General features: G+C 38.2%; 1 protein-coding gene across 1 annotated transcript in view; it reads left to right on the top strand.

Moving 5' to 3' along the window:
* SAMD12 (sterile alpha motif domain containing 12) overlaps window positions 1-25527 on the top strand; it is a 338296-nt gene extending 312769 nt beyond the window's left edge. The window contains exon 5 of the mRNA XM_072410707.1: window positions 18753-25527. Within this exon, the coding sequence (XP_072266808.1) occupies window positions 18753-18775 (23 nt within the window). The 3' untranslated portion in view covers window positions 18776-25527. The remainder of the gene's footprint in view (window positions 1-18752) is intronic.
* Window positions 25528-27632: the final 2105 nt, after the last annotated feature.

A 27632-nucleotide genomic window follows, 5' to 3' on the forward strand; every position in this document is an offset into this window, starting at 1 on the left:
GGATCACCAGTCCTGAGGAAGGTTATGTTGCGAAATGCAATAAACTCTGAGAATGAATTTACAAAATATGTTTCTGTAACAGCAATTTTTATTATTTATAATAGTTCAGTGTGATACACTTGATAAATATCGCCTTTAAATTCCTGAAAAGTTATTTTTTTAGATAGGATATTGGGTGTGTTCAATATTAATGCTGCAGGTTCTAATGCTTGTTATGTGAAAGTCATATTAAACAAGAAAATGGGACAAATCACAGCACAGGGGAGAACTATCTACAAATGTGCAAAAGGAAAGTTAGAGTTGGAGTTCAGCTTTAAGTAAAATAAAATACAGGTACATTTAAAGTATACAAAATGATTACTTGAACATACTGAGGGCATTTTATATTGTCCAAAGTGATTTATTTTGTGTTATTTGCAGAATGCTGGAATATTAAGTGCTCATGGAAATTAACACGGGCATTTGCATTTAATGAATCGTTGACCTTTAAATTAGGTGAATGTGGGACAATGGTGCAGTGAACAGTAGCAGCCATAAGAACAAACCCAGTTAACAGAACAATTTCTGTGACCTTTATGGGTTGTTTCCTATGCCTCATTTATTTCACTTACTAAAGAATTATTTTTCTATTTTAATCATTTTTTTAGTACAGACATAATTAACTCACCGATTCCTAAAAATATCTTCCTCCTTAGTTATATTTTATTTTAAAGCTGTACACAGAGATTGGCCAACATAAATAGTTATAGCAATGTGTGACATTTATATATGTACTATGAGGCTGCCTTTTCCCAATAAACATACAGGCTCTGCTCCCTACTGCATTGTAATAGTGCCTTGGCATCAGATCTCTGCCCAGCTTGTAGGTGACATAAGAACGTTTAGGCGCTGCATGTATTTTAATAAAAAAATAATATATTTTCAAAATAATGAATTGTATGGCAGCACTCATATGTACCCTACCCTGAACACATGAAGCTGTGCCCATAAAATGTCAAGTAGTGGGCAAAGAACTAGTTGCCATTATTGCCCATTGCTCTGCTTTGTGCAGGTGGCTATCCAAGCATGGAAGGGGGGGGGGGGCATTGATTCCTGGTGTCATCTGATGATAAGTGGAAGTATTTTCAAGAAAGATGCAGAGATACGCAGAATGAATGAAGCAGAGAGATCCATGCACTGCAGGTCCTCAGGTGCTGCTTCCTCTACAGCAAGGAGAACCATGAAAGAAGATCTCATTACAGATATACAGCAGTGCCTTATTTATTGGATGTGGATTTGGAGCTCATTCACCTATGTGTATATTTATTATTATTATTACACCGTGTATATATAGTGCCATTATATTACACAACACTGTAAAAAGTTCATAGTCATGTCACTAGCTGTCCCTCAAAGGGGCTCACAATCTAATGTCCCTACCTCAGTCACATATCTTTAATACAGTCTAAGGTCAATTTCTTTGGGGGAAGCTAATTAACTGCATGTTTTTGGAATGTGGGAGGAAACCCACGCCGACACAGGGAGAACCTGCAAACTCCATGCAGATAGTGTCCTGGCCAAGATTCACACCTGGGACCTAGCACTGCAAAGGCCAGAGCACTTACCCCTGAGCCACCTTGCTGTCAGGGATATATCATCTTAAGCTACTAAGCCCTGTACAAGAATGACTATTATGGCTGAACCTAGATGATCCAGCAAACCTGGAATAGATATCTTAAAAATCATTTGCTATTAGTTGGCAAATGTTTTCACTTCTGGACCTGATCCACTCTAGGTTTGCTGGATAACCCTGATTCTCCCATGATAGTATATCTTCCTCAATCTTGACATGATTTAATAAATCAGGCCTTGGGTGTGTTTACCTTCCTAATAATATTTTAAATATTTTATTTCTTACTCCTGATCAATAAAAAATGTACAAAACTACTACACATGCCCACAATTTAAAGAAATATATTTTTAATTATGATTTTATTGCCATCTGTTTTCTATTGTAGAGATTTGTTTTTTTCACACCTAAAATTCTTATTGTGGGAACAATTCAAATACAAAAATAGGCAGAATAGCACAATGTTTCTGTTTGATCTACAAAAGATAAAAAGAAAGGTAATGGCAAAAATAAAATAAAAGGAAATTAGATTGAAATCAAAAATTGTAACCTACAAATATAATGTGCAAATGATAAGTGTCATAGAAGACTCCATGGATCTTCATCTTAGTGTTCTCGTATTGTTGGCCCGAACAATGAAAATGACCATAACAAAGTAGAGATTTCTATTCACTGTCTTGTAGACATGACAGTCAGTGAGAAGAAATGATAATAAAGAAAACTTTGTGTTAGTCAGATTGTGTTACCAGTTGAATTGTTCCCATTGCAAGATTTACCTCTATTCCTAAATCCAAATTGAAAATGTTGGATTTTCCCATTACTAGCCATTAAAACATGACAACGGCTGTGAATGTCTTTGGACAGTGTTTAGGGTCTAAAAACCTGTAGCTTAAACCTTAAAAGTTTAAGCTTTTGATTCATTTTAAAGATGGTACAGGTGGATGAGTTCTTGCACAGACATATAAGCACTTCTAGCTACACATCCCATGTAATAATTCACTCGGGGACTTTCCCAGGTCCTGGATATAAAGAAAACAGCGGAAATGTTTGTACTAACTTCTGCAGCTGAGCTGTTCTACCCGTCAGTGCTAAAATCACAGTACTCATCGATGTAGAAGTACAGGCTGAGACCTGCCTCGCTATACCGGTCCCTCTCTTTCACTGACATCCAGTGTGTTCAATGCCTTGTATCAATACATTTCCTTTTAGGCCAAAATTTAAGCTTTTAAGCCAGAAACCCTATTGAGTGGCGCACATGTTCCTGTTCACGCCTGAGCTGTAATAGAAGAGGTTATGTAGCAGGCATTCAGTGCCAGAACTGGAAACGATTTCAAAGCAAACATTCGGCTGATCTCTGTTTCGGCAGGGGATGATTAGAAGAGATGGAATTTAATTGTATGGATGTATAGGGGATGTACAGATGAATCTAATGTAAAATTCAGCACAGATCTTTTTGACTTTTTTGGGAGTTTTAATGGTGTGCACAATTTGCTAATTTTAAAATGACTGTACTCAGAAGATTAGAAAACTGTGACACTGTTAGGCATCAAAACTTACATTTTTAATTGAATATTTTTCATTTAGCTTTATTTTTTCTATAATTATGCATGTATTGGACTGTCTGTGCAGAGTCCCATTACTGTTGCATCTCTATCCATGCTGCACCTTACTATGCATTTATACAATACTTTTTTATTAGTGTGCATGATGAAGCCTTGGACATCCAGCTCAGATGCCATCAAACTAATACTATTATATATGCAGTTATTTAATAATACCAAAATCCCTTCCAGGTTTGCTGGATCGCCCAGCTTCAGTGATGAAAGTGTATTCTCTCCAGCTTTGGAGAGCTTCAATAAATCAGGCCCAATGTTTCATATACCACGATGACTGTAAAATTGATTATGTGGTTTGAAAAAGTGCATTATATGGAGTATATAGTGCCACCATTTTTGAATTATGATGATCTAGGAAGGCCAAGTAGTGAAGAAACCCAAGTCTTTACCTGTTATGTACAAAATGTGTAATGAGGCTGGTTTCAGTGGAAGTTCCCACAAGCAGAGTCGGGTAAATTTCCAATCCTTATGGATCACATAATTATGGTCAGTTAGTGTGAGTGTCACAATTAAACTTCCAATACTGTTTCCATTGCCCAAGAAGAACACTACCTGGAACTAGTGACCGTATTCAGGGCACGGGCATTGTAAAGTTCAATTGTTTTACCATTTATGCATTTATTTTGTGGCTGAACTGCTATATGCTTTACTTTCCATTCTGCATGAAGCAACAGCCTGGTTTGTTTAGGAGAGTTACCTTGTGTATGATCTCACAAACCATCACTAACTTTTCTTATATCCCTAACACTAATAAACACCTGGTAACTGTACCCTAATACTCTAATAACCCTAACACTAATTCATACACTTATCCTCTTTGTAATCCCAACAATAATCCCTTCCTAAAACCCCAACACGTTAGGCTGCGTACATACGTGCAAATTCTTTTGTGATCCTTTCCAGCGTGACATGAATGAATGAGCTCTGTTCACACCCATTTTGTTCAATGGAAAGTAAGGGGCTGCACCACACTGTGCTGTCCTTCCTTGACTTGTATAGCGGTCATTCCCCATTGATCATTTATTGATCCATCCCAATGTTCCCCCCAGTCTATTTTACCTGGGCACACCACCCAGCAACCACCTGGCTGTTTATGGGTGTTTACTGAAAAGTTGGGTCACAATACAGGGACCACCACCCGCCTACAGCTTCTTCCTACCCAGCTTTAAAAAATTGCGGGGATACCACTGCATCCAGATGAATCCATGAACAATGTTAAGCGACCAGTCTACACATGTCAAATTCTCACCCAAAACGAGCACTACTGTTTGTATTGGGCAAAGACCCTCTGACGTGTGTACATAGAGTTACCTCTTCCTTTAAGCCTAATACTAATCCTCTTTGTAACACTAACTATAACCTTTAATATAACACAATCCTGTAACACTAACCCTCCTTATAACTGTTACAATATTTCTCCCGGATACCAAAAGAAAAATCTCACAGCCCAAATCTACTTTTCCATACTCTTTTAACATCTTTGACTTTTTAGACAATTATATGAATGGTATGCTATTTGCCTTCCATATTAGAATTTCACTCTCACTTGTAAGCGTAATCACAAATAATGAATTCCTCATTTGTAAAGCAGCATAAAACATTTATAAAAACACACTTGGGTAACAAAAACATTGACTCTTAAAATGTCTCGTATGAATATGTGCAGTCAGGGGATTTTTTTTCAGATAAATGTTTGATTAATGTTGAGTGATCTGTGTTTCTTTTTACGACTCAGAACAGCTGCGAGTAAGGTTGAGTGAAACTGAAAAGGCCAAGTATGTACAGGAGTTCATTTCATCAGACAAATATCTCTCGATCTTTATAGGAGTGGGCTTCAACACTTTAAACTCCGATGAGACATATTGCCTTAATAAAACATGCCTTAAAGCTATAGAATAAATATTTCCTAAATAAGCGGAGTGCTTTTTAGTATATTAAAACTGCCAACATATTTTTTGTTTTATTTCTTTAGAAAAAATATGGATACAGTGTTTTCTTCCATTAAGTAGAAAGTGAAAAAAAAAGACATCATTTGGATGTGGATCAGATGTCTGAAGCCATATATTCCTCAGAAACCATATAATCTAATCGTATTACTAAAATAAGTTGTTGTATTGTAAATGTTGCAACAACATTGCAAATAGAAGCTTACTTTTTACATGTCTGTTTATGTTTTTAATAGTTTTTACCTTGTAGGACAGCTGTACTTTTATAGCACCTAATAAAGCCTGATCATACTCTGCCTTCAGGCCCACCCCTCTCATACTGCTATTCCCTGCTCCCTAACCCAATTTATTATTGATGACCACCCTAAATCTCCTAAGCCCCTAAACCCTTTCACCCCTGATCACAGAATCTCCTTCACACCTACCATCCCCTTGGTATATGTGCCTTCCTGACATCACCCCACTCATCCTAAACATAGCCTCCCTCTTCTTTTTGCTTTACACCTCCAAGGGCACATCATCCAACAACCCCCCCAAGATCACCCTTACAGTCCTAAAAGTCCCTTACATTGTACAGTGTCACTGGAACAGGATATGAAGGCAAATCAGCCAACTGTGCAAACTCAACAAAGGTTCCAACCCTTCCCTACTCTCAAACAATCCCTGCACTGTTCTCCATTTGACAAATCTGTTCATAGTTTATTGTTAATTAGAGCAATGTGCAGGGTGTGTGTCAAGAGTGGTCCAACTCTTCAACCTAGCACTGATAGGAAAGCTTGTACATGCAAACATATGAATTAACTTTTAACATCATCATTTATTAAGAACAATTAATTATCTATTCTTTAAAATAAGAATCTAGATATGGATCGCAGCCTTGTACACACAAGACTTGAGGGACTTGTCATGGGAAGAATACATGCGCTCTCATTACTGGCCAGAGTTTGAACATGCCAGATACTTGTTCTTTCCTTACTCAGTTACTACTTAGTCAGTGAACATGAGCAAGTATTTAGCTATTGGGGTTGCAATTCTCATTCTGATATTTGTTCAGTGACTTGCTAAGTAGTAAGCCCAGAGGTCCAGCATAGGAGCTGGGGACTTTATAAACTGGGGAGTATTATAAGAAGGAGGTCAGGCATGGCAGCCTATGTATTTTTTTTATAACGGATTCCAAAGAGTAATTATTTGCTATCTGCTCAGCTGAACAGCTAATATGTGAGTAGATCTTTATATAATTAATTCTATATTGCAGTGCCTGTATATACATTTACATAGCTGATTCTACCTGCACTGAGTCATCAGCCAGTGATACCATTGGTCATAAATATTAAAGGGAAACAATATTGATTTCTAGTTGATTCCTGATATTCTTATTTTTACATTCATTTTATAAATATTGGATGTTCTATGCATGCTAGGATTTCTTCTAAATAAATGGAACGATGGAGTTAAGGGTTCCTGGTTTGGACTGTATGTCCAATTTGGGTACGGAATATTTTTCAGCAGGCAACTCTCTAGGGCAGTATTTCTCAACCAGAGTTCCTCTAGATGTTGATGGAGGTTTCTTGAGCCATGTGCAATCTGTGCATTTAAGGGTAGTTAAACTGACACCAGTGATGTTTTTGGTTATCTGTAAGGGTGGAATTCCTCCCACTGGCCATCAGTGTAAGAGAGATTCTTGAGGGTTATTGCTGAAATGGTTCATGCATGGTAAAAAGGTCACAAAAGGCATCTATAAGGTTTCCATAAGAATTATCTATAAGATTCATCTATAGCTTCTATAAGATTTGGCTGCTGAAAAATATTTTGAAAACTTTTAATAGGAAGAGCATCAATATATACAGTAGTCCAGGATTGGCTTATTAGTCACAAATTTTGTTCACAACAACCAACTTGCTTCAGGGTTCAAAGAAGCCCCTTATCATGGCCACACAATAACGAACGTGTTGGTGGATGGCAGCTTGGCTAATTTAGGGTACTCAATATTCACATATAAAACTTGAGATACACACACTGACCACAGCCTACTGTATATGCTCTGTAGTTCGATTTTTCTAGACATTGCTCCAGTCCATCCCACTTCCTTTATGTCTGTAACTTGGTAAAGCCAAAGGCTGATATAGAAAATATCCCTAAAGAAACTTCCCACCAATCAGATCCAAGAATGCTTTGTTTATGAAAGTTTAAATGTGCAAAGCTAGCTATGAAGCATAGAGAGAAAGTTGCACAGCACAATTTCAGCTCCTCTACTGACCCTGTAATGAATTGTGTGTTCATATTCCTTGGGAATTGTCTAGGGTGGCAATACACATATGGCTGATTCATGCCAGCTTCACGGAGCTGGATTTGTATCATTGCCCATTGCAGTTCCAACAAAGCAACAAGGAATTGGCCTTATGTACTGTGAAAAATAAGATATGCACTGCAATGCACATCAAAGTAAGCAGAAGTTAAAAAAGTTTAAATCAATCAAGCACACCAGCATTAACATGTGCTTTACTATAAATAAGCCCATAGGTGGAGAGATGGAGAATCCCTGCACACACACTGGAATAACCCAGTTCATATATATATTACACATGGCTTTGTTCACCCTTCAAGCCATTGTGGTATATTATGGGGTTGATTTACTATAAGAATGTAGGTGGGATGTAGGTTCACTAAGCAAAGCAAATTATCATTTTGGAATGAATACTGAATGTGGTAAAGCTTTACTGACTTCAGCTATTAATAAATGGGCACGCAAAAACCATATTATTATTATTATGATTAATATTATTATTATTATTATTATTAATAAACAGGATTTATATAGCGCCAACATATTATGCAGTGCTGCACATTAAATAGGGGTTGCAAACGACAGACAGATACAGACAGTGACACAGAAGGAGAGGACCCTGCCCCGAAGAGCTTACAATCTAGGAGATATTTTTTTACACTTCTTGCACAGGATTGGGTATTCTTTGTTTTCACAATATTCACCTAACTAAGCAAAATATCCTTTGCAGAATGATGATTGACTTTGCTATGTGAACAGCCTAAACTCATTTTGTAAATCAACTCCTAATATTACAAACTTACATCCATTGTATTAATCATTAAAAAGGCTAATTATAATATTGCAGCTTGAATATCTATTTATTTATCTATTGTATATATTCAGTTACTCTGTTGCTAAACTTTGCCATGCCACGTTATGCAGGTTCCTGACCTATAAGCTGGTCACAGTAAGCCTTTGATGTAATCCTTTCTATTAATCATAGAAAATGCTCACACTGCAATAAAAACTCTGCAGATGATTGGCTTTTATTATGGCTCGCCTTTCCTCTCTTCTACACAAATGAACAGCAGCACCTTTACAATGACTTTGTAATAAATTCTGCAGTAGAACTCTTCCTGGGGAATGGAATTTGTCCTCGCTACTTTTGATTAGAAAGGTAGATTGAGTTTGAATCCATAAAATAATCTTCCCATTTATTTTATATATGCGAGTCCTCCTTAATTGAGAAGTTACAATTTGCCTGTGGCACTGGAAACATTAAATCTTGTGATTTACAACACCATGGAACTTTGAGCTTGCTTCCATATTTTATGTGACCTGAGCTAAGGCCTAATCTTTTTTCTGTCCTTTTCATGTAGAAGAATTTAGTTAAAGGGGGTTTTCTGCTTTCCCTTGAGATATGTATGTATTTTTTTCTCATTTATGTTGTGGTTACAGTTTTTTGCTGCACGCTGAACCATTTACATTGGAGTTCATAGCTGAAGGCTAATATGAAAATAATATTTTAGAACAATATAAACAATTTCTTTCAAAGCAGGATTATACTTTTGGAAAAACACAATTAGGAGGTAGCAGAGGAACAAAGTGCATTATAAGGTAAATATTTACATTTAATTTAGATATGGCCTTAGTCTATCAATATAGTAGCCTCCTGTAGTTATCTACACTATCATATTCTGATTGGAGGAAATTACAGCACTGTTAGCCAATCAGGCATTCATACAGTGCACATGGTGATGATTGCTGCTCCTTCACTTACCAATTACATGCTGTTTGGACATTGACTTTATTTAACTGTGGTAGAAAAATGTGAGATCAAAATTGGGCTATGGACTAGGTGAATGATGGCAGTGCTGCAAACTATCCATTTATACATGTATAGCACAATGATCTCCTTACAAAGGATGTGTATGAAACTTCAAGCTCTTCGGAATCTTGACTATCCATACAATGGGCTACAGACAGGACCCAAAAAAATTTCCGATGGTAATTCTCCATAGCTTCAACATTGGAGCTAAGCTCACCACCCAACTTTTCATCCACTTGTTAGGGTTTTACTGATGTGCAACCCTTCACTATGACAGGGTAACCTTTACAGTTATCTCATGACAAACTTATTTTAAGTAACCGTGTATCAACTTTACTTTGATTAAATCTTAGATGGGGCAACCTAAATCTGGAATTGTAGCCTAAGCGAGTGTCCCATCCATTCAGCATCTAGTTTAATAGTCTTCTCACATATCATCTAAAACATAACATTTCCAGACAAATATTCGTACACCCAACAAGATTTGCACTAAACACGATGATCAATCTACAACCAGAGGGCCTCTACCTTTGGTTATTAACCAGTACTGAATCCTCTGTGGCTGAAAATCTGCTTCTGACACCCAATGTAAAAGCAACTTATTAGTTGTTTTGTTCCAATAAACTATGTCTTAAAACGCTGTCAAGCTCAACTCTCATTTACAGGCCCTGATTTACTAAAGCTCTCCAAGGCTTGAGAGAATACACTTTCTTCAGTGAAGCTGGGTAATCCAGAAAACCTGGAATGGATTTCCTAAATCATTTACTATTTGCTAGCAAATGTTTTAAATCCTGGACCAGATCCATTCCAGGTTTGTTGGATCACCCAGCTTTACTGATCAAAGTGTATTCTCTCCAGCCTTGGAGAGCTTTAACAAATCAGGGCCACAGTATCTACCCTAATACCACTGCCACTCCCATAGATCAATAAAGCCACACCATCTTTGGTAAACCATGATGGTTGAGTTGACAGATATGGCCTGCTTCATTAAAGCTTCTCAAGGCTGGTGAAAGAAGAATCTGGATGATCCAACAAACCTGAAATAGATCTGGTCCAGGGCTGAAAATATTTACCAACTAATACCAAAAGATTTATATGAAATCTATTGCAGATTTGCTCTCCCATGATAGTCCATCCTCTCCAGTCTTGAAGAACTTTAATAAATCAGGCCCATAGTGTCAGCATTGAGATTTTTCATCTATGCCATGCATCAAGGACTGGAAGATAAGCTGGAATAGAAGAAAGGAATGCTATGTGATTCACCTTCTAGACAAAGATTCATACCTCTCCTATTGAAATGAACTTGCCCATTCACTTTGTTGAAGTTTGCATTAATATATGTTAAATTGTTAACTTGAGATTTCACCTGACTGTCTTGAACTCCCGCACAAACAGCTTGAAAGTTTTTCTATGCTGCGACAATGTACTTAAAGATTTTATACAGCAGTCACCCCACCCACACTGATAATGACAGAGCTCACTTAAGTGACAAGTAATAATTCAGTACATTAGAACTTTGCGTTCCTATGTGAATGGAAAAGGCTCATTAGCAAGTTCCATTTCCTCATTGTTTAATATTGCATATATAATGACATCCCCATATTCACTGTCTCAGACTTGACATGCAATACTGTCTCTGCATCACATTTTAACAAAGTGAGCTAAATGGCGTGACATGTGACAATAGAAGTGATATTTCACTTTAATGGTGGTAAATGTATCTCATTTAGTATGTACGGATGACGCAGATAATGCTAGTGTTAAAGAGAAGATGCATTAAGAACAAAAAACAACATTTTGAAGCAATAATTATGGTCAGTATCCTGGTCCTTGGTTCCATCAGCCCGTCACGCTATAAAACCGTTTCTATCCCGAATAGCAGTATTTAATTTATAGTAGTTAGAACAAATCAAACTTGTGAAAGCGTGTGCAGCTGACTATTGCAACCAACCAGATGTTTTCTTCTTTCCAAAATGAACTTTAGGCAAGCAAGTGATTACACAGTTGAAATGTTGATGTTATATGTTTCACTTACCAAGAAGATTACTTTAGTTCTCAGATCTAGGAAAGTGTGCCAGAGAACAAAGTTGGGTGGGCAATTCACTTTTTCGTACTGTGGTTAAGCAATATAGTTTTGCCAAATCAATGAAAACTTTATGTGGGTCATAAAGCAATATAGCTTGGCCACCGACCCGCACAAGCCGACTGACTGGCATGGAGTGAGCATCAGCACAATGATGAGACCATCACTCTATTCCTTCTACCTAGTCCTCAGCCAAAAAAAAACGCTTACTAATAATGACAAACTATGTATAAGGTAGGTTACTTAAGGATTTGTATTTTTATCCATCTAGTCAGTAAGATTTACACAGCTCTCCCCAGTCCCAAAATGGGTGCTTATGATCAACATGATACAATGTGGGGTAAAATATGATCAATATTTCAAACAGGCTCAGCTGCATAGGAAGAATGACATTGGGTAAGGAAAAGCTTACACAATGGCAGAAGAACATTGGCAAATGGAGAAGTGAGAACACCAACAAGACACGGGGGTCTTGCTCCCAACAAGGTATCCTATTCACAGAAAATTTTAGGAAGTTGGTCATAAATTTCCAGATGTGCTGTCCTGCGCTTATCTGCAGAATCATAAAAACAGGCAACATTGAGGACCAAAAATGTAAGTGTGAACCAAAAGAACCAGATGAAGACACTTTTGGCTGGATTAATTAAAGTTCTCTAAGACTGCACCATTATGGAAGAACCTGGGTGATCCAGAAAAATTTCAATGGATCTGGTCCTGGATTGAAAACATGTGCCAATTTATTTTTAAGAAATCCATCCAAGGTTTTTGTGAAATTACTTTTGGTATATAATAGGAGTAGGAGCAAAGCTTCTGAATGTGGTATTGTCACCAACATTGCTGGGGGAGAAGGAGAATATATGTGAACATGTCTAAGGTGAAATAAAAAGAATTTTGTTTTTTCGGCAAACCACGGCTAAAATAGTTGGGAAAGTGCGCATTGAACCCCCCCCCCTCTTTTATTACAGCTGATGATTTGTTAGCTGATAAATAAAAACTATTTTTAAATTGATTTTGAAAGCATCTTCACTTTTCAGCAATTTTTCACAAAAACTTTTGCAAAGTGCTGTATATCCCCCAGAGTCTCTAATTCCTGACACCTATCAGAACTCTAATGTCTCATGTACTGTCTAAGCACCTGCCTCACCCAATCCCAGCACAACAAACATGACAGTATCACAGCTGCAGGAAGGAGAGACTGCCAATGTGATGTTGTGTCATTCCCTCCTGTCTATTTATCCATTTCAGCAGCTGTTGCAGGGCTAAAAAAATAAATAATTTTAGCAGTCATATCAGCGATGAGATATTATAAAATTGTGTTATGGAAGTTTTCAAATTTTCCTGCAGATCACTATGATTCTATATCTTATTCATAGTTTTTCCCCTGCTCTTGTGAAAAACTTAATATCCTCCATCCTCATTGAGGAGTCATTAAGGAGTCATTGAGGAGCCATTGAGGAGCCATTGAGGTGCTTTGTGAGCATAAGGATTTACATGGTTGGCTCAGTGGTTAGCTCCCTGGCCTGTCACCATTTCGAATCTTGGCCAGGACACTATTTGCAAGGAGTGTGTATGTTCTCCCTAGGTTTGCATGGGCATCCTCCAAGCACTCCACTTTCTTCCCCATGACAAGGAATGGCTAAGTCCATTCAAAGTCATGACCAGGGTAGCTCGGACCTTCTAGCCCTTCCTTTAACACCCCATCAAAACCTCTGCCTTCCCCCGACCCCCCACCTGATTACCAACCACCCCCGCCATTAAATACCCAAACACAAATCCTGGATTTAAATTGGGCGGCAATCCGTTTATTTAACCACCAATAAATACATTCTTCAAGTAATTAACAAACAAATATCCAATAAAAAGTAAATGAAAAATAAACAAATACATTTTACACTTTTGATATGCAAGCATACATTAACATTACATAACATAACACTCCATAATTATTATTATTATATTAAACCAGGATTATATAACACTAACATAATAAATTGACTACAACCTAATTAACCAACAATCTTTTCCCCTTTTAATAATACATAACCCTAATCACAATATCTATAGTGTTATCAAACTCCCGGTTATACACCCAAACGACTAGGCTGCAGGTCTCAGAAGGCAAAATCCTCATCCAACAGGAATTTAACTCTTCCAACATCTCCACCTTGGTCCCTAGCTGCCCAGCACCGCCTCAGGAGCCATAATCATCCATTAACCATAAAGGGGGAGACCCCACCAAAGAGGATCCCCCCCTGCCAAAATCCACCACTTTACTAATGCACTGGATTCTTGCCTTCCAAGACCCCAACTGCCACAGCACTCAGGTGTGAAACCTTACACCTGAGCGCTACCTCCCCCCTCACCGAGATTGTTGAATTCCAGACTGCCAGTTAGTCTTCCTCCATTCCATGCCCCTGAAATGTCCCACCGCAGTATTCACCATACTCCGAGCTGTGTTGAACCATTCCAGTAAGCAGGTACCCGTCCACGATGGTCCTGGCCACCTTAACTGACCAGACCGCCATACCAGGTCACTCCAGCTGCCACCTCAGGTGTGAAACTTTACACCTGAGTGCCACCTCTCCCCTCGCCAATATTGTTGACTTCCAGACTGCCAGTTAGTCTTCCTCCATTCCAGGCCGCTGAAATGTCCCACCGCAGTATTCACCATACTCCGAGCTGTGTTGAACCATTCCAGTAAGCAGGTGCCCATCCACGATGGTCCTGGCCACCTTAACTGACCAGACCGCCACACCAGGTCACTCCAGCCGCCACCTTGAAAACCAGCTTAACAGCATGAATTATGTCCCACTTGGAACATAAGCCAAATCAAAGTCCACTCAGCATGGAGTCCTACCATGACAAGGGGCCACTCACCCGCCACAAACGTGCCAACACATTATGTAGCACCATGATACCCCCATTTTCGGCCACTGAAAATGCCCCACCATTGTATTCATCTCACTCCAGGCAGTGGTGAACCATGCCCCCTGAGCAGGTGCCTTTCCAACTGGTCTGATCCCCTCCTACCTCACACTCCACACTAGCACAGCCCCCTTAGCCTTACTTCATTTTATTAAATCCTAACACCCCTGGGCTAGGCCTCACACCCTGTCATGTAGGCCCTGCACCTAATTTCTTACGGCTACAGGCCTCTCTTTCAGCCACCAGTCACAACTATAGATAGTTATTGAAATGTAGAAAATAAAAATTGCAACTGAAACTGAGCCAATTAAACTGTATATTTGCTGAATTTGATTGGCTCAGTTTCAAGTCTCTGCAGTTTGCATGTCATTTGGAAAACATATGCTAATTGCATTTGAAACTGAGCCAATTAAACACTATACTTGCAGAGTTTGTTTGGCGTTGTTTCAAGTCAGCGCAGTTTGCATGTAGTACATCTTTTAAAGCATCCCCTGTTGCCACACTTACAACCAAAAGGAAAGAAAGGAAAAGGTGGCCAGGGCGCAGTCAGCAAAAAGTACCTTAGAATGTTAGGACCCATCCCTGGGTCCCATTGCAACTGCAGGGATTGCAGTAGTACTAAATACTCCCCTGCTCATAGCCATCACCTGTTGCATGTCTGGAGTTGCCTTCAGTAGCTTTGCATTCAATGACATCTATGTACAGCTCTTTTAGGATATCAGGGGCTGGACTTAAAAAAAAACCTATATCAAGGAGGTTGACCATCACTAGTACACACATTGTTATTTCTTCTTTTCTTCTCTTTTCAATTTTTTTAAATTTGCAATTTAAAGTTTAATATGTCTGACATGTTCTTTCTTAATGAGATTCTTTGCCCCACCATTTTACTGTTACCACAGCTGACCTTTGCTAAGACTTTGTAATGCTTATATAACGCTCCTTTGTCAAACGCCTTAATTGTAGAATCAGGGCTCCATGTCTAATTTGTTTAAACCCTGGTAATTATTAGGGATCGTCAAATACCGTAGATCACAGCATGTTCTGCTCTGTAAAAATGTATTTAAAATTAATTGAAATGTGCAAAAATGGCACAGAGGTCAGGCGTATGTACATTGATGTTTGCAGGTGAAGTGTACATAACGTATTAAGTGCGGGGGCAGGTGTATATAATGTACTAAATGCATAAGTACTGTGTATTTAAAGTGCATAGTGCAGGGGTCAGATGTAAATAATGCATTGAGTTGAGAGATCCAATGTATGTAACGTTTTAGGTGCGAGGGTCATATGTATATAATTTACTTAATGTATAAGTATGCTGTGATTAAAATACATACTGCAGGGGTCAGATGTATGTAATGTAATGAGTTCAGAGGTCTAGTGTATGTAACGTACTAGGTTCAGGGGGTTAAGTGTATATAATGTACTAAATACATAGGTATGGTGTATATAAAATGTATAGTGCAGGGGTCAGATGTAAGTATTGTAATGAATTAATGAGTTCAGAGGTCCAGTGTATGTAACATTCTAGGTGCAGGGGTCAGGTGTGTATAATATACTAAATGCACAGGTATGGTGTATATAAAATGCATAGTGCAGGGGTCAGATGTATGTAATGTAATGAGTTATTGAGTTCAGAGGTCCAGTGTATGTAATGTACTAGGTTCAGGGGTCAGGTGTATATAATGTACCAAATGCATTGGTATGGTGTATTTAAAATACATAGTGATCAGGTGTATGTAACTAGGGATGAGTGAGAATGCCTCTGGCATTTTTGTGAAAACTTCCTCTGAACCGATTTTGCGAAACTATCGGAAGATCCAGGAAATCATTACAGTTCCCGGCACTAGAGGTTAATTAACCTCTAGTGCTGGGAGGTTAATTAACCTCTAGTGCTCTGGGATCACAGTGGATTCTCAGGGCTGCATTCATTCTTGCAGCCCTGGGAATCCTTCTGTTTGCGATCCCTGGCACTAGGAGATAATTATCCCCTAGTGCCAGGGGATCGCAGTGGAACTGCAGATGAACTCCCAATGGAGTTTCTTCATTGAGTGTTCATCTGCAGTTCAGTTCCCACAGTCACCAGGCTGATAAGTACATTGAACTACAGATGAACTCTCTATGGAGAAACTCCATTGAGAGTTTGCCTGCAGTCACAGCTGATTGGAGGCACTTGCATACCTCCCCCAATCAGCTGTGACTGCAAAGTTCCCACGGTCACTGGGTTGAATTATCAGCCCGGTGACCGTGGGAACTGAACTGCAGATGAACTCTCAATGTGGAAACTCCATTGAGAGTTTATCTGCAGTTCCACTGCGATCCCTGGGCACTAGAGGTTAATTAACCTCTAGTGCCCCGGGATTGCAGTGGATTCTCAGGGCTCCAATCGTTCGTGCAGCCCTGAGAATCCTCCTGTTTGAGATCCCCGTGCACTAGACAATAATAAACCTCTAGTGCCAATTAGCAAATTTACACCGGAATTCGCCGCAAGATCGAGTTTTAAAAACTTGCTCGCTCATCCCTATATGTAACATCCTGAATACAGGAGTTAGATGTATGCAACCTACGTCACTGTATACAGCCCAGCTCACACCATCCCAGCGGTAAATTTCACTGCCACTGTCAGTTTATTATGTCTGACATGTTCTTTGTTAATGAGATTCTTTGTTGCACCATTTTACTGTTACCACAGTTGACCTTTGATAAGACTTTGTATTGCTTATACAACTCTCATCTGCCAAACACCTCAATTGTGGAATCAGGGCTCCGCGCCTAATATGTTTAAACTCTGCTAATTATTAGGCATTGTCAAATGCGGTAGATTGCGGCGTGTTGATTTCTGCCCTGTAAAAATTAATTAAAATGTGCAAAAATGCTTTGTCTTGTCAGCTTTAATTTGATCTCCATTCAGCGTGCTGATTTCACTTATAATTATGTGGGTGTCAAGAAAATCTTGTCATTACAAAGAAAAGAAAAGAAAAAATCAAAATGTTATTTCTTTCCCTTCTATCCCCCCCCCCCCCCTCAATCCCTACAATGATTTGTTGTCACAGCGTGAAAAATCTTCCCTGTTCGTCTTAATGTAATAATTCCATTTTATGACGCCAATGAGGGCAGCGTAGCATTTATACTAAGCGGTAATGATTGGTTAGCCTGGACCAATTTTAGGTATTAATGATTAGATAGGAGAGCTGAGGCAAAGCCAAATTGTTCGTATTCCAAATGAGCATTAAAAATGGAAAATGAATTGCCTCCGCTAAGTAGTTTCCCTAACCTTTCCTGTTTTCCGCTGGCAGTGTTACCGGTTGCCATGGCAGTTGCATTGATGTTTTTGGAACACAAAATTCATTAAAAAATTGTAACAATGGGAATAATCATTGTTTGACCTAAAATATAATTAATGGGTGTGATTGGAATGCAGGCATTGTAAATATGAATTATTATGTGTGTGCTTTTTTGCAAATCACATGTTGCATTGTGATTATCTGGGTAATTTTAGGTTGTTATTATTAATAATATTTTCAGGGCCGGTCAAAGCACTTTCAAACAGACAATGTTATTTTTTTAAACTTAATATAAGTTAAGATGTTGTGCAAAATGTGAACATTGGCTTCCAAATATTGGTGGTATTCTTATCCGAAATCTGGCTTTATATTAACTTACCAAAATGTCTTGCCAAAATTTAAGCCAATTGTGCATTATTGTGAACCCCCAAAAAGGAACTTTTTCTGGGAATCACACAGCGTGGTAGAATCTAAAAGTTAGCATACAACCAATTGTGCCACTGTAACAACTGGTGAATGTAGGTAAATTACACCAATTCTGATCTGGAGCAAGAATACATAATACAGAGAGTGTATGTACTGCAAATTATCAGAATATGTATTTAACTGACTGCAAGAATCAGCAATATGTAATGTAAAGAGTTTGGAGGTCAGGTGAAAAAAATATACTAAATGCAGAGGTATGGTTTATGTAAAATGCATAGTGAAGATGTTAGGTGAATGTAACGAAATAAGTTTGGAGGTCAAGTGTATGTAACATACTAAGTGCAGGGGTCAGGTGTATACAATACACTTAGTGCAGAGGTATGGTGTATGTAAAATACATAGCACAGGCATCAGGTGTATGTAATGTAATGATTTTGAAGGTCAGGAGTATGTAACATATTAGGTTTAGGGGTCAGGTGTATACATTACACTTAGTGCAGAGGTATGGTGTATGTAAAGTATATGAAGCAGTGGTCGGGTGTATGTAATGTAAAGAATTTGGAGGTCAGGTGTAAATATTAAAGTAGGTGCTGGGGTTGTAAGTGGTTCTTACATTAAAAAACAGTTGTCCCATAAAAATTCATTTAAAGACATGATATGGAATACAGATCTGCGATAATGTGTATTGTTTATATCTGGAGTTTAGCTTTATATGTATCTCAGAAGGCTGGGAGGTGTACATTATGTAATGTGGATTATTCTTTCATTACAGGCTCCACTGAAATGTCTCCGTAATTGGACATCATCGGAATGAAGGCCAATCCACCCTTCTGAAAGCGATGGCAAACTTCCACATCTCTTCCACAACAGTATTTTCTACAAGACGTCACTAAGAGGAAATCTGCAGAGCGCCATTATTCTGCGATTTCCCACTGCCTGTAATATTGTACTTATATGCTCTGCCTGTGATTATGATCTCTTGACATCTTTGTAGGGTCACTTGCTGGTGTCCCACTATGCTTAATATGTTGTCAGCCATACTACAAACTCAGACACATATATCTATGGTTAGCCATACACTGTGAGATTGTAATTGATCAAGGCCACGAAACTGGCTATAGGCATACAAGAGAGGAGATTCAGCCAATGATTCTATCACGGGACAGTCACATAAACTGTTTTTGATCATCCATGTTTATCTTGATCATCCATGTTTATCTAGTGGGGAGGAAGAGAAGACATCTCCTGTCACCATATGAATGTGTATTTTTTTCCCCTGGATCACGCAGATGGTGGATTGCAGTGATGCCATAGACTTGACTCTGTTATATGCCCCGGGACTAAAGCCATTGCTTTATTCTATCACCTTTACCAATAAGCATGTAGTTGGTGGGCAATTAGAAAAGCACTTTAATATCACTAGCAAAACCATACAGTATATGGCCATTTTTAGAGAGTAAGATGGTTAGAACGGATAATGTTTTATCCACTGTCTTGGCAGCAGCTGCTCTTATTTTTTTAGCATGGGCATCATAGGGACAAGAGAAGAAGAGCCTCCACCATGGGGTCACTGATAGAAATAAAAACTAAATTAAAAATATAGCCCTCTTTTTATCCACAGCTGAAAAAACAAAAAATGTCCTGGAAGCTGAGTAATAAATACCAAGCCATAAGCTGATCAGCTTCGCCAAAGGCACCAGCCCACCATATCTTAGTATTGGCTAGAGTAGCCCCAACCCAGTGCCCATTCGGTGCATTGTGATATATGTAGCCCCTTTGACAAGACAAGGAGCAGATAGGCACAGCCAAATATTATGCATATAAGTGAACTAAAAGTTCTGCTACCTCCTATGTTTATGTGAATATAAGAGGTAGCTTATTTGGACCTCCCATCCAACAGTGGCCCCCAATTACCCCAACTATTTTCCATGTAAGTGGACCAGTACTGAGTTCTGCCTCTGTAGCTTTCATTAATGAGTCTACTGTACTGTGATAATAGACTCCATGATTACTTTGTGAGGACAGCTTTCACCATTCAGCTTACCAAGCAGAGCAGACTACGCATGTTAGATGGACCAAAAGAATGGTCAGGTGAGTGATGTGGCCCATGGAAGTGACATTACTCTTTTTGTCCTTCACCTGCACATTAACATTCACTGGAGACATGCTAATCACCACCTCCTATATAGTCCAAAGGCATGTACTTGGCAATAGTATGGGGCACCCACCAAATGTGTTCTCACCCTGGGCCCCCAACTCTCCTAATACAAAATTAGATGCAGTGGATGATTATACAATAGTAGTACTCCTCTATTTAGTTCCACACAAGCTATAAAATACATACAGTACAATAGAACAATTTGTATTATACTGCTATTTTAATATATATTAGATATTGTGTTTTAAATGGACACCAGTGGGAAAACTCTAAGCAGTCAGGGGAGAGCTACATAATGACCCTGCCAAAACCGTGAGCCGCCGGAAATAATAGTGGCTGCTTTTCACACACCACCCCTTGAATTCCTCTGCTGGTTCCCTTTCTTATCTTCAATACTGTATTCACATTTGGTTAGACATGATCACAGATTTCCGCCACTGATCACAATGTAAATCTTACAGCACAGAAATGTTTCTCATTGTTACGTTTTATGCCCCGACACAAAGGAATGGAAACAAATGCGTCAGTGGGTTTCTGGAGACTTTCTTTGTGGATCCATCACATTGACGTTTTACTTAAAGAACAACTTTAAGAACAACTTTTGTGGGAAAACACAAAAAAAATCCTCTTTAGTTCATTTCGAAAATCATCAAAACATTATTCAGTTCTGCTGGTGCAATTAACTATAATTTATCTTTATATTGACCAGCTACATGCCAAATAAAATCAGGCTTGTAGTGGGAGTGCCTGCTTTAAGAGATGGTGGGCAGAAAATAGAAGATACTGGGGTTGCTTGCAAGAAGAAAAGAGATTTAGGGAGTAAGCCACCAGTAGAAGGCCTATGGCCAATGGGTTTTATATATTACATATTGGATTTGCATTGCAAGTACAAAACCCAAATGTAGGTCAAAGGCAGGTCAGAACAAGGTCAAGTGCACCTGTCTATGAACTGCAAATGATCTCAAAAAGCATCTTAAACTTGTTCTAAATTAATGCTATCAACACAAACCCAAAATCTATCAATACTGACCCAATACTATTCCCAAAGGACACATAAGAGGCAGGACAATGACCCAACATTTGTACAATTGTAGGATCTCAAAAGCATTGGCCAATTAACATTGGTTAATAAAAATCATAAAATTCACATATGGAGACTGAAAAAGCCAAATCACAAACTTGATCTGAATAAGTGACTTTGACTGTACCTAAAACTCACTTGCCATCAGATATTATTTTTGTTGTGTTCCATACATGCATACCAATATGGATTTATTAGCAGGATTCTCTCTGAAAATGCTTTAATGTTTTTGGATGGAGCTGTTTTTGTTCGGGTCCTGGAGTGAGATGCAGGCTCGGAGATCACACAATATGAATCCTTATGCCAGTGCTTGCCTGTGTTTGCAAATATTTACTACATATCATATCAATACATATCAGCCCACACACTATCATTTTATGACTTGCAACAATGTGACAATCTGATTACTGGAAGAGAAGAAACTGAGGAAATGCTTCCTCCTGCCTGCAGCAGACGGATATTAACATCTGAACCTAAACCGTTCTGTAAAATGATTCTCATAAGATACAAGGAGCCATTTTTAAACTCAGCTTAGGTTTCATTTCAATAATGTATCTAGATTGGGAACATTGTACTAGGTCAGTATAACCTTCTTTTCTTTGAAACAAGCAAAGGTCAAAATGACATGAATACTTTTTATTAGAACTGACTTGTTTTAATCTATTATGCGCTGTATTGAGCTGCTAATTTTATGCGCTTGATATGCCTGCTGTTGTAATTTTAGATAATTCCAGCTTTTCATTGGACAGCAGTGACTAGGTACACACACACAAACAACCAAATAAAACACATTTTTGGAAATGTGTCAACAGCTGCTACCCATGCTTACAACTCCAGGTGTGAAAAGCCTGTGTTGTCATATGTGTATTCACACCGGCTAAAAGAAATCGCACACTTTTATATTTAACTACTTCTCAACATTTTAAGGTCATTCCCCATAGCAATCACCAGTTACGCTAAAGTCTTCATGATTTGCTCAGGTAATACCTGCCGGTAATAGATTATCGAGAGTGGGAAATATTTATTTACAGGTAAAAATGATATATTTTCAGGAAGTGTACACTTTGATTTATAAAAGTATAATTGACTTAAAGTTGGTTTTGCATATTTATATTTTGCTTGCTGGTTCCTATTTGAATTATTATATTTTACTTACAAATTTTCAGTTGCTCCCTCTAGTGGCCATCTGTATATAAGGGCATGTGTTTGACCCCATCACTTGGGGAAAAGGGGGCAATTTTATACAAGTATGAAGTACAAGTGCCTGGAGGCGCTCATTACTGCAACAGCCTTTCGCCTTTTCAACAAAATTGGGGTCAGAAGAAAAAAGTTTAAAATGTACATAGTTATACTAGTAAGATTTCTATTGTAGAATATTGAATTAATGTAACATGAAATTCATCTTTAAAGCTGAACTCCAACAAATACCTAAATACACAGGTGAGATACATAAAAAAGAGATGTTTTACTTTCCAAAGTATTTGTATTTCTTCCAATTCAGTCTGAATATTTGAAAAGCTCTAATAGCCCTGTTTATCATGGAAAAGGACTATTTTTTTCCCCATAGCATGTCCTTGCACTACAGCAAACCAATTTGCTCCTTGTGCTATTTCTCCTTCTTGCAGGGACTTCAAGAGCCTGATACTAAGTCACATTCTGGTACTTACTCTCTTTGTTTCATAAATAATATTGCAATAAAGCTGAAATATAAGTGGCATGCATATTCTTACCTGAATCACGCGTCTTACGGATCTGTGCTGTAGTCCAGCATGAAAGATTTCCTCTACTTAAGCTCTGTGCAGGAGTTTTTTGTAATGAAGACCATTCACTGCTGTTCTGTACTTGTGCAGGGTGACTGGTCTTGTATTCGGCCCACTATTTTTCTATGTAGATATATTGGGTCTCTCCCACAGCTCTGTTCTCAGTCCAGGCTATGGGCACTACAGTTATGGTGTCATTGTTGCAAGATAAAAGACAAAAGTTGAAGCTTTTAAGACATCTGTTACATAGATCACATTATAGATAAGTGAATTGGATGAGAATAAGGTTCTGTTACACTTAAAAGTAAAACCAAATGGGCTTTCAAAAGTTTGTAGGTTTAAAAATATGGATCAAAAGGGAACACCTTGGTGTGCATGTTAGTATCTGTCTCAGTTTTCTCTGTCTATGTCCTTGGCATTCCAGACCATGTTGTAGACAGGACTTGGACTGAAAAAGTTGGCACTTATCCCCACTTACAAGGAAAACCCCTTGATTTCTAACTAATTTATTGGTAATATGGGGGTCTGTAAAGGATTCGGGGCACATAAAGTTGATTTATATTCTTTGTGGCTATTGAAAATATATTCAAATGGGAAATTTGGGTCCATAGTTCAACTTTATGGAATACAGAATATTATTATTTTGTGTCTTTAATATTTTCTTGGAGTTTAGCTTTATCAAAAATGTGTCATGACATCCTTCTTGAAATAATAAATGTGGTCGATTTTTTGGAAATATTTTGTTGTGATTGCCTCCAAGCATTTTTGTAAGCCCTGCCCATTTTGTCATCCTTATTCCGCCCGTAGAAAAAAAATGTTTCCCCCACTACTAAACACATTAAAATATAAACCCAGATATTGGTCTTCCCTTTCTAGTCTTCCATTATGGATAATATGGAGATATTTTTTGTAGAATAAAGGACAAAATTTGAAACCTTCCAATACATCTGTTACATAGATCACATTAGGGATGAGTAAAAATAGATGGAAATTGTGAAATAGATTCTGTTACACTTTAAAGTGAATCAAACAGCCTCAAAAGTGTATAAGGGGATCAAGAGGGGACACCTTGAGGTGCATATACGTATCTGTTTGTTCTTTCTTTCTGGATTTCAAGCTTACATCTACACTAAGCCTTGCCTTCACCTTGGTTGGCACCAAGTCCTACCCCCTTCTGGCACCAAGCCCTGCCCTCAGCTGTTCAACAGTCCAGTGCCAAGCCATTACTAAAGTCCTGACAATAGCATTGGACTGTATTATTACAGTGAGTAGTGCTTAGAGCTGGGGTTGGTCTTGGATCTAAAAGTTTTATTTATTTATACAGTTTGGGTCTGGAACACATGGGCTCCAAAGGGACAGAGACATTGCTACAAAGACCAAGACTATCACACCTACAGAAACCACAAAGTGTTTATGATTCACTATTGTTGACAGATTTGAGGTTTGAGGTTCACACAAACTGATAAAGTTGTTTGTATGCACTTTTACTTATGGGCTATATTAGGTATTAGTAATAGATTTATTAAACTTTCATCTTTGAGAGAAATATGTGGTTTATGGTTTACCTCTGCTGGTTCTCATATGAAAATACCAGCAGCCTGGATGGGCCTGGTTCCAGCGTTACACAGACCAGTAAAATGTATTCAGCGGATTACAGTTGGCAAAAGCCAAAGTTTTGAGATCAGGAATCCGCTCATCATCTGATCGCTTTGTCTGATCGTTCAGATAGAACACAGCTCATAAAGCACTGGATAGGATATCAATACAACATGGCAAAGTTAAGACCGGAGATGTGGTGAATGGAGAAATGGTACCCAGAATATTCTCACCGTTTACTTTAAAAGGAAGCTCCACAGCAAGCGAGCAAAGACATTTACCTGCATGATCCGAGGCTTAAAAAAGCAGCTGTCTCAGCAACTTCCAGATAGTTCTTTAGTAAAGCCATTCCAAGGTAATTGGGTTTGTTTTTAAATATGAAGGCTGCCATTGCTGAGCTAGTTGCCTCCTTGTTTTGTTGGTCCTGCAGCTCTTATAATTTGAATCAAATGATCTAAATAATGCAAATAAAGACTTCTGACTCTTCTGTAGCTTTCCTGATGTCCACACTTGTTTTAGATCCAAGATTTAGAAGGAAATTCAAGCCAACGGGTCAACATAACACAAACTGCAGGCAACTGGTTTTGTCAGAAGGAGATTAGCAATGGCAGCTCCCATAGCTTTGTATGACAAGTTTAGATTTTTTTTTAATTTTATATTATTCTCATGGTATTATTCTCATGGTATTCTCATTCTTATGGTTTTTGAATACACTTAATAGTTTGGTGGCCTTTTAACATAAATATTCTACAGCAGAACACTCAGAAACACTCAGAAGTATATGCCTTCTATTTATCACTGCTTACTTTTTCGATATCTTAGACACAGTTTACAGCAAAGATATTTTGCATCACGAAGAATGAATAATATTGATGTTATTGAAATTTGTGGTGAAACACAATACCCTGTATATAAAATGAAAGGTTTATTAATAAAGCTGTTTTGACCTGAACTGCATTCATTCTTGGAGTATGGCGACGTTTGAGTCATTGCTTTGACTTGTAACTTAATCCCAGTTACTGGTCGTTCTTTTCATTTTCACTCAAGAAATGTAAATATCTTCATTTTGGGAATTGGGACTTTGAAGGATCTTATTTATTTAATCATATTTAATTATTTGGAATCACATTTAGTACTATTTATTTGCATTAATATAAGTTGAAGGATATTGGGATAGTAAAATAAGGAGAATTAGGAGAAACTATCAGCCTTTAGGCTCTATTCACATTGTTGCATTATAGAATCACGTGGAAATCTCAGCATCAAATCTACAAATGGCAACATCTCAGAAATGGGACTTTATTGCTTGAAAAAACATCAAGATGCTTGGGTGAACTTTAACTGATACCTGTATCTTAAAAACAAATTAGTGCTGTTGTATCAGGAAAAAACTGAATCGTTGACCCTAAATATATAAAAATACAATTAAAAAAACACCCAACAGTAGCATGAGCTACAACTCTAAATCAGCTATTTTTGTCCTTTTTAACATGGGGAAACCCTCAAAATAACTATCGGTTCTTCAGGGAACCTCTTCTATAATTACCTGCAGTACATTAGTGCAATGGTCAGTAGAAGAATTCCTCAAACATTGCTTGCCAGTGGGAAAGATATCACCCTTACAAATAGACAAACATCATTGGTGTCAATTAAACTGATCTGAAAGATACAAACTGATCATTGTTCAAGGAACCCCTAGCAACCTCTGGAGTTAACAAACATTGTTCTAAATAAAAAAAAGAAACAATGCCAGTGCAACAAACTGTCCTTCACAACATGGCCAGAGCCACCTGGTCCAATACTCGCCCATGCCCCCATTCCAGCGACCTTTACTGTAAGCTAGAGAGGGTTGTTCTGATTTTAGGAAATGGGAGACATAACAAGTTGCTGGCACACTATAATATACAGTATGTTTGCAGAGTATAAGAGCCATGTATAGCACTGGATATTTGCAAGGTGTCTGTGCTGAGCTGTGAACACATAAAATGATCCCTTCCTATCATCAGATTGGTCACTGGGCACAGAGGCTGGCTGAGACTGTGAACTCCTCCTTCTGGTTCCTGAAAATAGGTCTTTTTGCAGCCCCTGTAATGACATCAGATGTGCTAAGAAAATAAATTACGCAGTACAGGGTTAAGGGGACTAAATACCAAAGAACACTACACAGGGGGAGGAGTTTGAGATTTAAGAGTATTTTAAGGTGCTAAGTAAAGTTTAACTTTAAAAAAAAACTTCATTAAAATAGTTGGGACAAAATAGCAATCAGCATTATGTACGGGGTACAGGATTGAAGTGAAAGTAATAGTGTGCTCCTTACATTGCTTGTCAGCTCCACTCTCAGTGTCAGCGGGACATAAATAAGCCCCGTTATTGGTGTCAGTGGGAGAAAAACTAGCCCCATTATGGGTGCCCAAAAAATTTAAAATAAGACCATATATTGGTGTCAGTTAGAGCATCATAACCCTCATTGTTGGGGCAAGTGGAAAAAAATGATCATATTTACCGATATCAATGGAAACAAAATGATCCTCATTGTTGGTATTAGTAGAAGCAAAATAATCCTTGTCAATATTGTAAGTGGAAAAAAAAGAATCTTCAACTTTGGTGTAAGTGAAGACAAAAAGTAATATCCAACTCATACTACAGAGAGTATCCCGAATCTTGTGGGATGTGGACTTTGTGGGGGAGGGTCCAAGATTGTGTCATAGGACCTGATTTATCAACGCTCTCCACTGTTGGATAGAAATGTAGTTGTGCATGCTTTAAAATTTGATCAAACAGAAATCAATTGTGAGGTCCACAAACCTTAGGACAGGTCAACAATTTTGGTAAATGAAATCCAGAAATTTAATGAAATGTTCAAATGGGCTGCTCGATTAAACAAGGAGATCAATCTGAGTTTGGCCAACTTTACTGAACCAATGGGCCCGATTTATTAAAGCTCTCCAAAACTCAAGAGATACACTTTCATCAGTGAAGCTGGTTAATCCAGCAAACCTGGAATGGATCTGGTCCAAGATTCAAAACACTTGCTAGCAAATAGCAAATAACTTGAAG

This window comes from Pyxicephalus adspersus, chromosome 5 (genome assembly GCF_032062135.1).
Source record: "Pyxicephalus adspersus chromosome 5, UCB_Pads_2.0, whole genome shotgun sequence".
Lineage (NCBI taxonomy): Eukaryota > Metazoa > Chordata > Amphibia > Anura > Pyxicephalidae > Pyxicephalus > Pyxicephalus adspersus.